Source organism: Leucopleurus acutus (genome assembly GCF_964270905.1).
Source record: "Leucopleurus acutus genome assembly, chromosome: 5".
NCBI lineage: Eukaryota > Metazoa > Chordata > Mammalia > Artiodactyla > Delphinidae > Leucopleurus > Leucopleurus acutus.
Genome location: NC_139147.1, coordinates 133264789 through 133276965, shown reverse-complemented (window position 1 = coordinate 133276965; position 12177 = coordinate 133264789). Strand labels below are relative to the sequence as shown.

Here is a 12177-nt window from a genome sequence, read left to right as displayed (position 1 = left end):
ATCCAACAATATTAGCTTGATGTGGCAATCATTATACAAGGTATACTTATATCAAAACATTGTACACTTTGTTATTATTTTATTCAATTTTTAAAATTTTTTATTGGAATATAGTTGATTCACAATGTTGTGTTAGCTTCAGGTGTACATCAAACTAATTCAGTTATACATACATATATATGTATATCTATATACTCTTTTTTTTTAACATCTTTATTGGGGTATAATTGCTTTACAATGGTGTGTTAGTTTCTGCTTTATAACAAAGTGAATCAGTTATACATAAACATATGTTCCCATATGTCTTCCCTGTTGCGTCTCCCTCCCTCCCACCCTCCCTATCACACCCCTCCAGGCTGTCACAAAGCACCAAGCCAATATCCCTGTGCCATGCGGCTGCTTCCCAATAGCTATCTACCTTATTACGTTTGTTAGTGTGTATATGCCCATGACTCTCTCTCGCCCTGTCACAGCTCACCCTTCCCCCTCCCCATAACCTCAAGTCCGTTCTCTAGGAGGTCTGCGTCTTTATTCCTGCTTTACCCCTAGGTTCTTCATGACATTTTTTTTCTTAAATTCCATATATATGTGTTAGCATACGGTATTTGTCTTTTTCTTTCTGACTTACTTCACTCTGTATGACAGACTCTAGGTCTATCCACCTCATTACAAATAGCTCAATTTCGTTTCTTTTTATGGCTGAGTAATATTCCATTGTATATATGTGCCACATCTTCTTTATCCATTCATCCGATGACGGGCGCTTAGGTTGTTTCCATCTCTGGGCTATTGTAAATAGAGCTGCAATGAACATTTTGGTACATGACTCTTTTTGAATTTTGGTTTTCTCAGGGTATATGCCCAGTAGTGGGATTGCTGGGTCATATGGTAGTTCTATTTGTAGTTTTTTAAGGAACCTCCATACTGTTCTCCATAGTGGCTGAACCAATTCACATTCCCACCAGCAGTGCAAGAGTGTTCCCTTTTCTCCACACCCTCTCCAGCATTTATTGTTTCTAGATTTTTTGATGATGGCCATTCTGACTGGTGTGAGATGATATCTCATTGTAGTTTTGATTTGCATTTCTCTAATGATTAATGATGTTGAGCATTCTTTCATGTGTTTGTTGGCAGTCTGTATATCTTCTTTGGAGAAATGTCTATTTAGGTCTTCTGCCCATTTTTGGATTGGGTTGTTTGTTTTCTTGTTATTGAGCTGCATGAGCTGCTTGTAAATTTTGGAGATTAATCCTTTGTCGGTTGCTTCATTTGCAAATATTTTCTCCCATTCTGAGGGTTGTCTTTTGGTCCTGTTTATGGTTTCCTTTGCTGTGCAAAAGCTTTGAAGTTTCATTAGGTCCCATTTGTTTATTTTTGTTTTTATTTCCATTACTCTAGGAGGTGGGTCAGAAAGGATCTTGCTGTGATTTATGTCATAGAGTGTTCTGCCTATGTTTTCCTCTAAGAGTTTGATAGTTTCTGGCCTTACATTTAGGTCTTTAATCCATTTTGAGCTTATTTTTGTGTATGGTGTTAGGGAGTGATCTAATCTCATACTTTTACATGTACCTGTCCAGTTTTCCCAGCACCACTTATTGAAGAGGCTGTCCTTTCTCCATTGTACATTACTGCCACCTTTATCAAAGATAAGGTGTCCATATGTGCATGGGTTTATCTCTGGGCTTTCTATCCTGTTCCATTGATCTATCTTTCTGTTTTTCTGCCAGTACCATACCGTCTTGATAACTGTAGCTTTGTAGTATAGTCTGAAGTCAGGGAGCCTGATTCCTCCAGTTCCTTCTTTCGTTCTCAAGATTGCTTTGGCTATTCGGGGTCTTTTGTGTTTCCATACAAATTGTGAAATTTTTTGTTCTAGTTCTGTGAAAAATGCCAGTGGTAGTTTGACAGGGATTGCATTGAATCTATAGATTGCTTTGGGTAGTAGAGTCATTTTCACAATGTTGATTCTTCCAATCCAAGAACATGGTATATCTCTCCATCTATTTGTATCATCTTTAATTTCTTTCATCAGTGTCTTATAATTTTCTGCATACAGGTCTTTTGTCTCCTTAGGTAGGTTTATTCCTAGATATTTTATTCTTTTTGTTGCAGTGGTAAATGGGAGTGTTTTCTTGATTTCACTTTCAGATTTTTCATCATTAGTATATAGGAATGCCAGAGATTTCTGTGCATTAATTTTGTATCCTGCCACTTTACCAAATTCATTGATTAGCTCTAGTAGTTTTCTGGTAGCATCTTTAGGGTTCTCTATGTATAGGATCATGTCATCTGCAAACAGTGACAGCTTTACTTCTTCTTTTCTGATTTGGATTCCTTTTATTTCCTTTTCTTCTCTGATTGCTGTGGCTAAAACTTCCAAAACAATGTTGAATAATAGTGGTGAGAGTGGGCAACCTTGTCTTGTTCCTGATTTTAGTGGAAATGCTTTCAGTTTTTCACCATTGAGGATGATGTTTGCTGTGGGCTTGTCATATATGGCCTTTATTATGTTGAGGAAAGTTCCCTCTATGCCTACTTTCTGCAGGGTTTTTATCATAAATGGGTGTTGAATTTTGTCAAAAGCTTTCTCTGCATCTATTGAGATGATCATATGGTTTTTCTCCTTCAATTTGTTAATATGGTGTATCACATTGATAGATTTGCATATATTGAAGAATCCTTGCATTCCTGGAATAAACCCCACTTGATCATGGTGTATGATCCTTTTAATGTGCTGTTGGATTCTGTTTGCTAGTATTTTGTTGAGGATTTTTGCATCTATGTTCATCAGTGATATTGGCCTGTAGTTTTCTTTCTTTGTGACATCCTTGTCTGGTTTTGGTATCAAGGTGATGGTGGCCTCGTAGAAGGAGTTTGGGAGTGTTCCTCCCTCTGCTATATTTTGGAAGAGTTTGAGAAGGATAGGTGTTAGCTCTTCTCTAAATGTTTGATAGAATTCGCCTGTAAAGCCATCTGGTCCTGGGCTTTTCTTTGTTGGAAGGTTTTTAATCACAGTTTCAATTTCAGTGCTTGTGATTGGTCTGTTCATATTTTCTATTTCTTCCTGATTCAGTCTGGCAGGTTGTGCATTTCTAAGAATTTGTCCATTTCTTCCAGATTGTCCATTTTATTGGCATAGAGTTGCTTGTAGTAATCTCTCATGATCTCTTTTATCTCTGCAGTGTCAGTTGTTACCTCTCCTTTTTCATTTCTAATTCTATTGATTTGAGTCTTCTCCCTTTTTTTCTTGATGAGTCTGGCTAGTGGTTTATCTATTTTGTTTATCTTCTCAAAGAACCAGCTTTTAGTTTTATTGATCTTTGCTATTGTTTCCTTCATTTCTTTTTCATTTATTTCTGATCTGATTTTTATGATTTCTTTCCTTCTGCTAGCTTTGGGTTTTTTTTGTTCTTCTTTCTCTAATTGCTTGAGGTGCAAGGTTAGGTTGTTTATTCGAGATGTTTCCTGCTTCTTAAGGTGGGCTTGTATTGCTATAAACTTCCCCCTTAGAACTGCTTTTGCTGCATCCCACAGGTTTTGGGTCGTTGTGTCTCCATTGTCATTTGTTTCTAGGTATTTTTTGATTTCCTCTTTGATTTCTTCAGTGATATCTTCATTATTAAGTAGTGTATTGTTTAGCCTCCATGTGTTTGTATTTTTTACAGATCTTTTCCTGTAATTGATATCTAGTCTCATGGCGTTGTGGTCAGAAAAGATACTTGATACAATTTCAATTTTCTTAAATTTACCAAGGCTTGATTTGTGACCTAAGATATGATCTATCCTGGAGAATGTTCCATGAGCACTTGAGAAAAATGTGTATTCTGTTGTTTTTGGATGGAGTGTCCTATAAATATCAATTAAGTCCATCTTGTTTAATGTATCATTTAAAGCTTGTGTTTCCTTATTTATTTTCATTTTGGATGATCTGTCCATGGGTGAAAGTGGGGTGTTTAAGTCCCCTACTATGAATGTGTTACTGTCGATTTCCCCTTTTATGGCTGTTAGTATTTGCCTTATGTATTGAGGTGCTCCTATGTTGGGTGCATAAATATTTACAATTGTTATATCTTCTTCTTGGATCGATCCCTTGATCATTATGTAGTGTCCTTCTTTGTCTCTTTTAATAGTCCTTATTTTAAAGTCTATTTTGTCTGATATGAGAATTGCTACTCCAGCTTTCTTTTGGCTTCCATTTGCATGGAATATCTTTTTCCATCCCCTTACTTTCAGTCTGTATGTGTCTCTAGGTCTGAAGTGGGTCTCTTGTAGACAGCATATATAAGGGTCTTGTTTTTGTATCCATTCAGCTAATCTGTGTCTTTTGGTGGGAGCATTTAGTCCATTTACATTTAAGGTAATTATCGATATGTATGTTCCTATTCCCATTTTCTAAATTGTTTTGGGTTTGTTATTATAGGTCTTTTCCTTCTCTTGTGTTTCTTGCCTAGAAAAGATCCTTTAGCATTTGTTGTAAAGCTGGTTTGGTGGTGCTGAACTCTCTCAGCTTTTGCTTGTCTGTAAAGGTTTTAATTTCTCCATCAAACCTGAATGAGATCCTTGCTGGGTAGAGTAGTCTTGGCTGCATGTTTTTCTCCTTCATCACTTTCAGTATGTCCTGCCACTCCCTTCTGGCTTGTAGGGTTTCTGCTGAGAGATCAGCTGTTAACCTTATGGGGATTCCCTTATGTGTTATTTGTTGTTTTTCCCTTGCTGCTTTTAATATGCTTTCTTTGTATTTAATTTTTGACAGTTTGATTTTTATGTGTCTTGGCGTATTTCCCCTTGTATTTATCTTGTATGGGACTCTCTGTGCTTCCTGGACTTGATTAACTATTTCCTTTCCCATGTTAGGGAAGTTTTCAACTATAATCTCTTAAAATATTTTCTCAGTCCCTTTCTTTTTCTCTTCTTCTTCTGGAACCCCTATAATTCGAATGTTGGTGCATTTAATGTTGTCCCAGAGGTCTCTGAGACTGTCCTCAGTTCTTTTCATTCTTTTTTCTTTATTCTGCTCTGCAGTAGTTATTTCCACTATTTTATCTTCCAGGTCACTTATCCGTTCTTCTGCCTCAGTTATTCTGCTATTGATCCCATCTAGAGTACTTTTAATTTCATTTATTGTGTTGTTCATCGTTGCTTGTTTCATCTTTAGTTCTTCTAGGTCCTTGTTAACTGATTCTTGCATTTTGTCCAATCTATTGTCCATTCTATCTCCAAGATTTTGGATCAACCTTACTATCATTATTCTGAATTCTCTTTCAGGTAGACTGCCTATTTCCTCTTCATTTGTTAGGTCTGGTGCATTTTTATCTTGCTCCTTTATCTGCTGTGTGTTTTTCTGTCTTCTCATTTTGCTTATCTTACTGTGTTTGGGGTCTCCTTTTTGCAGGCTGCAGGTTCGTAGTTCCTCCTGTTTTTGATGTCTGTCTCCAGTGGCTAAGGTTGGTTCAGTGGGTTGTGTAGGCTTCCTAGTGGAGGGGACTAGTGCCTGTGTTGTGGTGGATGAGGCTGGATCTTGTCTCTCTAGTGGGCAGGTTCACGTCTGGTGGTGTGTTTGGGGGTGTCTGTGGCCTTATTATGATTTTAGGCAGCCTCTCTGCTAATGGGTGAGGTTGTGTTCCTGTTTTGCTAGTTGTTTGGCATAGGTTTTCCAGCACTGTGGCTTGCTGGTCGTTGAGTGAAGCTGGGTGCTGGTGTTAAGATGGAGGTCTCTGGGAGATTTTCGCCGTTTGATATTATGTGGAGCTGGGAGGTCTCTTGTTGATCAGTGTCCTGAAGTTGTCTCTCCTACCTCAGAGGCAGAGCCCTGCCTCCTGGCTGGAGCACCAAAAGCTTTTCATCCACATGGCTCAGGATAAAAGGGAGAAAAAGTAGAGGGAATTAGTAGAAGTATGAGGAAAGAAAGAAGGAAAGGAGGGTAGGAAGGAAGGAAGAAAGAAAGAAAGAAGCAAAGAAGGAAAGAAGGCAAGAAGGAAAGAAAGGAGGGAGGGAGGGAGGGAGGAAGGAAAGAAGGAGGGAAAGAAGGAAAAAAGACAGAAAGAAAGAAGATACAGTAAAAATAAAATAAAGTATAATAAAGTTATTGAATTAAAAAATTCTTATTTAGAAAAAAAAAAAGGGACGGAAAGAACCTTAGGACAAATGTTGGAAGCAAAGCTATACAGACAAAATCTTACACAGAAGCATACACATACACCCTCACTAAAAGAGGTAAATGGGGAAAAATCCTAAATCTTGCTGTCAGAGACCACCTCCTCAATTTGGGATGATTCGTTGTCTAAAGGAGGGAAGGAAGGACGGAAAGAAAGAAAGAAAGAACGAAGGTAAAGTATAATATTGTTATTAAAATTAATTATTAAGAAAAAAAATTTAAAAAAAACATGGACGGATAGAACCCTAGGACAAATGGTGGAAGCAAGACTATACAGACAAGATCTCACACAGAAGCATACACATACACATTCACAAAAAGAGGAAAGGGGAAAAAGTCATAGATCTTGCTCCTAAAGTCCACTTCCTTAATTTGGGATGATTGGTTGTCTATTCAGGTATTCCACAGATGCAGGGTACATCAAGTTGATTGTGGAGCTTTAATCCGTTGCTTCTGAGGCTGCTGGGAGAGATTTCCCTTTCTCTTCTTTGTTCTCACAGCTCCCAGGGCTAAGCTTTGGATTTGGCCCTGCCACTGCGTGTAGATCGCTGGAGGGCGTCTGTTTTTTGCTCAGACAGGATGGGGTTAAAAGAGCCGCTGATTGGGGGCTCTGGCGCACTCAGGCCGGCGGGGACGGAGGGGCACAGAGTGCGGGGCGGGCCTACGGTGGCAAAGGCCGGCGTGACTTTGCACCAGCCTGAGGCGCGCTGTGCGCTGTCCCGGGGAAGTTGTCCCTGGATCCCGGGAACCTGGCAGTGGCGGGCTGCACAGGCTCCGCGGAAGAGGGGTGTGGAGAGTGACCTGTGCTCGCACACAGGCCCCTCGGTGGCGGCAGCAGCAGCCTTAACGTCTCCCGCCCGCTTCTGGGGTCCGCGCTTTTAGCCGCGGCTCGCGCCGGTCTCTGGATTCCGCGCTTTCAGCCGCGGCTCGCGCCCGTCTCTGGGGTTCGCGCTTTTAGCCGCGGCTCGCGCCTGTCTCTGGAGTTCCTTTAAGCAGCGTTCTTAAACCCCTCTCCTCACGCCCCAGGAAACAAAGAAGGAAGGAAAAGTCTCCTGCCTCTTCGGCAGGTGCAGGCTTTTCCCCGGACTCCCTCCCGGCTAGCTGTGGTGCACTAACCCCTTCAGGCTATGTTCAAGCCGCCAACCCCAGTCCTCTCCCTGCGCTCCGGCCTCAGCTCGCAGCCCCGCCCGCCCCGGCGGGTGAGCAGACAAGCCTCTCGGGCTGGTGAGTGCCGGTCGGCACCGATCCTCTGTGCGGGAATCTCCCCGCTTTGCCCTCCGCACCCGTTGCTGCGCTCTCCTCCGCAGCTTTGAAGCTCCCCCCTCCGCCTCCCGCAGTCTCCGCCCGCGAAGGGGCTTCCTAGTGTGTGGAAACTTTTCCTCCTTCACAGCTCCCTCCCACTGGTGCAGGTGCCGTCCCTATTCTTTTGTCTCTGTTTTTTCTTTTGCCCTACCCATGTACGTGGGGAGTTTCTTGCCTTTTGGGAGGTCTGAGGTCTTCTGCCAGCCTTCAGTAGGTGTTCTGTAGGAGTTGTTCCACGTGTATATGTATTTCTGGTGTATCTGTGGGGAGGAAGGTGATCTCCGCATCTTACTCTTCCTCCATCTTCCGCCTTCCCTGTCGTTGACCTATATACTCTTTTAAAAATCCTTTTCTAGTATAGGTTATTACAAAATATTGAGTATAGTTCCCTGTACTATACAGTAGGCCTTGTTGGTTATCTATTTTACATATAGTAGTGTGTATATGTTAATCCCAAACTCCTAATTTATCCCTTTCCCCTTTGGTAACCATAAGTTTCTCTTCTGTGTCTGTGAGTCTATTTCTGCTTTTGTAAATAAGTTCATTTGTATCATTTTTTTAGATTCTACATATAAGCAATATCATATGATGTTTGTCTTTCTCTGTCTGACTTACTTCACTAAGTATGATCATCTCTAGATCCATCCATGTTGCTGCAAGTGGCATTATTTTATTCTTTTTTCATGGCTGATTACTGTTCTATTGTGTATATATAACATATCTTCTTTATCCATCTGTCAATGGACACTTAGGCTGCTTCCATGTCTTGGTTACTGTAAATAGTGCCGCTATGAACATTGGGGTGCATGTATCCTTTTAAATTATAGTTTTCTCCAAATATATGCCCAGGAGTAGGATCACTGGATCATATGGTATTTCTATGTTTAGTTTTTTAAAGAACTTCCATACTGTTCTCCATAATGGCTGCACCCATTTACATTCCCACTGACAATGTAGGAGGGTTCCTTTTTCTCCACACACTCTCTAGCATTTCTTATTTGTATACTTTTTGAAGAACGTTGTACACTTTAAATATATAAAAATTGTATTTGTCAGAAGAAAATCCTACAATAGGTAAAAAAAACATAATGTGGAGTTGACCCCAGGAATGCAGAGATCATTGAGCATTCAGAAGTCATCTTATAGTATTTGCCTTGTTAATAACGTTATCCATGGTGTTGTTTTTCTGCATTCTATTTCAATATTAAACTTTTGTGGCATTTATACAGGTTAATCAATTCATTTGTGAGTGTGGTTGCTGTGAGGATTAAATAAAGTAATAGATGCAAAGCATGAATAATGGGCCAAGCACAATTGGACAGTAATAAGTTTTTGCCAGTTAGGAGTCTACTTCTTGCTTGATTAGGTTCACAAACATACTTCTTTCATAGAAAAAAATGAACATTGACCATGTCCTCCTGTCTTTCTGAGCTGGCATTTCCTGTTATGACCTCACCAACCAGCCATCATCCCTATTATTGTAGACATGGCTTCATGACCCTTTGGAGCAGAGCCACTTGAAGTGCTGGCCTCCAACAAGATAAGAAGGTAGCATCAGAGTGTAACTGGGGCACTGTTTCCTTCCTTGAGAAGGTCTTGATACAAAAAATAAATAAATAAAATAAAATCCGATAAAATAATTTGTGTGCTTAGTGACGTAGTTGACTTATATCATGGTGCAAGTTTCTTATCTTGTCATGGGCCAATAAGCTGTTTGAGGACTGGTACTTTGAGTACCAAGGTCTTAAAGTATGTCATGTCTTACACAGAATTTGGATTCTAAAGTCAGCATTTATACTACTTCTCATGACATCACACTATGGTGCATATTTTAAGCATGTATATAAAGATGTCATCAATAAATGTGACTTTGACATATTTACTTCTCTCTTGGGGTCATTACATAGAATGAAATCTCATGCAGTATGCACTCCAAATTTTGTAACCATGTGGCATGCACTAAAACTCGCTGTATGTTTTTCACCTTGCATACGAAAATACCTGGAGGATCCATCAATCCTTTGACAAAGATCAGAGATGGGGTAGCAAATAGGTTTCTTCACATGTGAGAATACCTGTCAAGTGGTAATGGCTCTCCGCATACTGTGTAGAGATGTACTTAGAGAATGCATCTGGGAACAAGTACTGATATTGATTAGTAATGTATGCCATGGGTGTGAGAATGAAGTATGACAACACCTCATGCTGTGTATTGCCATTCTTGGCTAGGAGTTTCAAGGTTTCCCTTCTACTAAAAGTAGTGACTTGAGTTATTCTATTGCAGGACAGGAAAGCCATGGCAGAAAAGAAGAACCAGGTCTTACTTATGAACTCAGAGATGGCTCTCTTCAAGAATATTACATGGATGTGGCTTTTCTCATAGATGCTTCCCAAAGAATAGGAAATGATGAGTTTAAGGAAGTGAAAGCTTTTATAACCTCAGTGCTTGATTACTTTCACTTGGCCCCAGATCCACTGATCTCCATCTTGGGAGACAGAGTGGCAGTCCTGACCTACTCTCCTCCAGGCTATATGCCCAACACAGAAGAAAGCCCCATCTACCTAGAATTTGATTTGGTTACTTATAACAATATACACCAAATGAAACATCATCTCCAAGACTCCCTTCAACAGCTCAATGGAGATGTTTTTATTGGCCATGCCCTACAGTGGACAGTTGACAATGTCTTTGTAGGAACCCCCAACCTGAGGAAAAACAAAGTTATCTTTGTTATATCTGCTGGTGAAACCAACCCTTTAGACAGGGGAGTCTTAAGAAATGTATCTCTGAGAGCCAAGTGTCAGGGCTACTCCATATTTGTGTTTTCCTTTGGTCCTCTACACAATGACAAGGAATTAGAAGAATTAGCCAGCCACCCACTGGATCATCACTTAGTCCAGCTTGGCCGAACCCACAAGCCAGATTTGAACTATATCGTCAAATTTGTCAAGCCATTTGTTCATTCAATCAGACGTAAGTCATTGAAGTTTTTCTCTTCTGTTGCTTTTCCAATAGATACCTCTTTGCACAATCCACCAGTTGACTTAGTAACATGATTCTCACTTCAGTCAAGAGTGGTGGAGTCTAGGTGTCAGTAGGAGGCAATGAGAAAACCACAGAGAAAATCCCAGGTCCTAGTGACCTTGAGCTCTGCTGTCCCACTGTCAGGGTCTTTGCCAGAAAGTGAAAAGTGTCTTTTAACCCTAATCTGTGTTTACTATGTGCCAAGTTTTTTAAAGGATTGTGTCATTTAATCCTCAGGACAGCCCTCTAAGGAAAGTAGTACTATCCCCATTTTACAAGTGAGAAAACTGAGGTTCACAGACATTAAATCAACTGCTCAAAATCTGACAGTTAATAGTTGGCAAATTCTAGACTCAATCCTATGCATTCTGACCCCAGAGCTGTGCTCTTATCCATTAAATGATACATCAATTACTAAAGCTTTAATAAAGTATTACAGTGGTATCACTGTAATAAATAACACCCCACTGCCACCACCCTCCACCCACTCCAAGGACTTCTGTTTCATCTTGTCACTGTAAATCAACTTTGCTTCTGACTTGAATTCTCAAGAGCCATGGGGACAAATCTCTTCTAGAGCCTCTGTCTCAGACAGCTGGTTCAGGGTCAGCCAGGCAACAGGTTTAAGGGAGTCTTTTCACAGTAGGCATTTGAGAGAGGCTTCCCAGCCTCTGTCCATGTGCTGTAATTCCAGACATGATTATAGTAGCAAACCTAAGAGCTTGTAGCATCAAGCAAGTCCGGGCCTGTGCCGGGAATTAGGAGTGTGACAGAGGCCACCCTGAATGGTTGTCTGTAGCTCCTGCAAGTTTAATGGGGAATCAGAGAGATGCAGATTTTCTGGCACTCGTAAAGCCCAGGGCTCATGGAACCGTCAGCATCTTGGCACTCAGGATTTATATTTAGTGGCAAGCTTGTCACTTGCAAAAAAAATGATGCCTTCTTCCAACCTCAAGATAAATAGGGCAGCCAATTTCAATAGTTAATGCTGTCTTCTAGAAATATCTTCCTTTTAGAGTGAGAGAACCAGATGTCATAAGGGATTAAGAGATATCTTTGAATTATATTGCAAGCCTGTGACACACAGAGCATGAAAATTTTTGACTCAATCACTGCTATATCTCGCTGACTTTGCCAACAAGGTATTGCAAAGTCAGAAGGTTCATATTTTGCTGAGTCCGTTATAAAATTAACTTGCTCTTGGAAACACCTCCAACCACAGGAAAAGATGAACTGACTTTGGGTGATAGAATGTGGAAGGGTAAAATTTAGACTAACCACCCACTCTCTCTCCAGGTGCCATCAACAAATATCCCCCTGCAGATATGAGATCCAAATGTGTTAACATCACCTCTCCCAACCCAGAGAATGGTGGCACAGAAAACACTGTATTGTGAGTTGACAAATTCACAATTTGGGTAATACTACCACTGGAAACAGTCCTTAAGAAAATAATTTGAAAGAAATGGCATTTTAGTTTTCAGGATGCAAGTTTGGTTGTGGGGTATTATGGGTGTGTGTGTGGGGGGGTGTTTTAAATGTTCCTGATTTGTGACAACACCACAGATCTGGTGTTAATAGTACATAGAATATGATCCATATTCGAAAGAACCATGTTTCCAATTTTTTAGCTTTTATGAAAAAAGAGACCCCTATAAATGCCTTATTAGTAACTATATAATATCATTCAAATATT

The 12177-nt window shown here is 40.3% G+C and overlaps 1 protein-coding gene across 1 annotated transcript in view; it reads left to right on the top strand.

Moving 5' to 3' along the window:
* The window catches only part of COL6A5 (collagen type VI alpha 5 chain), a gene marked incomplete at both ends in the record, with an annotated part of 114934 nt that extends 103056 nt beyond the window's left edge, over positions 1–11878 (top strand). Inside the window, 2 exons of the mRNA XM_082840403.1 lie at positions 9741–10430; positions 11778–11878. Coding sequence (XP_082696529.1) covers positions 9741–10430; positions 11778–11878 — 791 coding nt within the window. The remainder of the gene's footprint in view (positions 1–9740; positions 10431–11777) is intronic.
* Between the last annotated feature and the right edge of the window lie 299 nt (positions 11879–12177).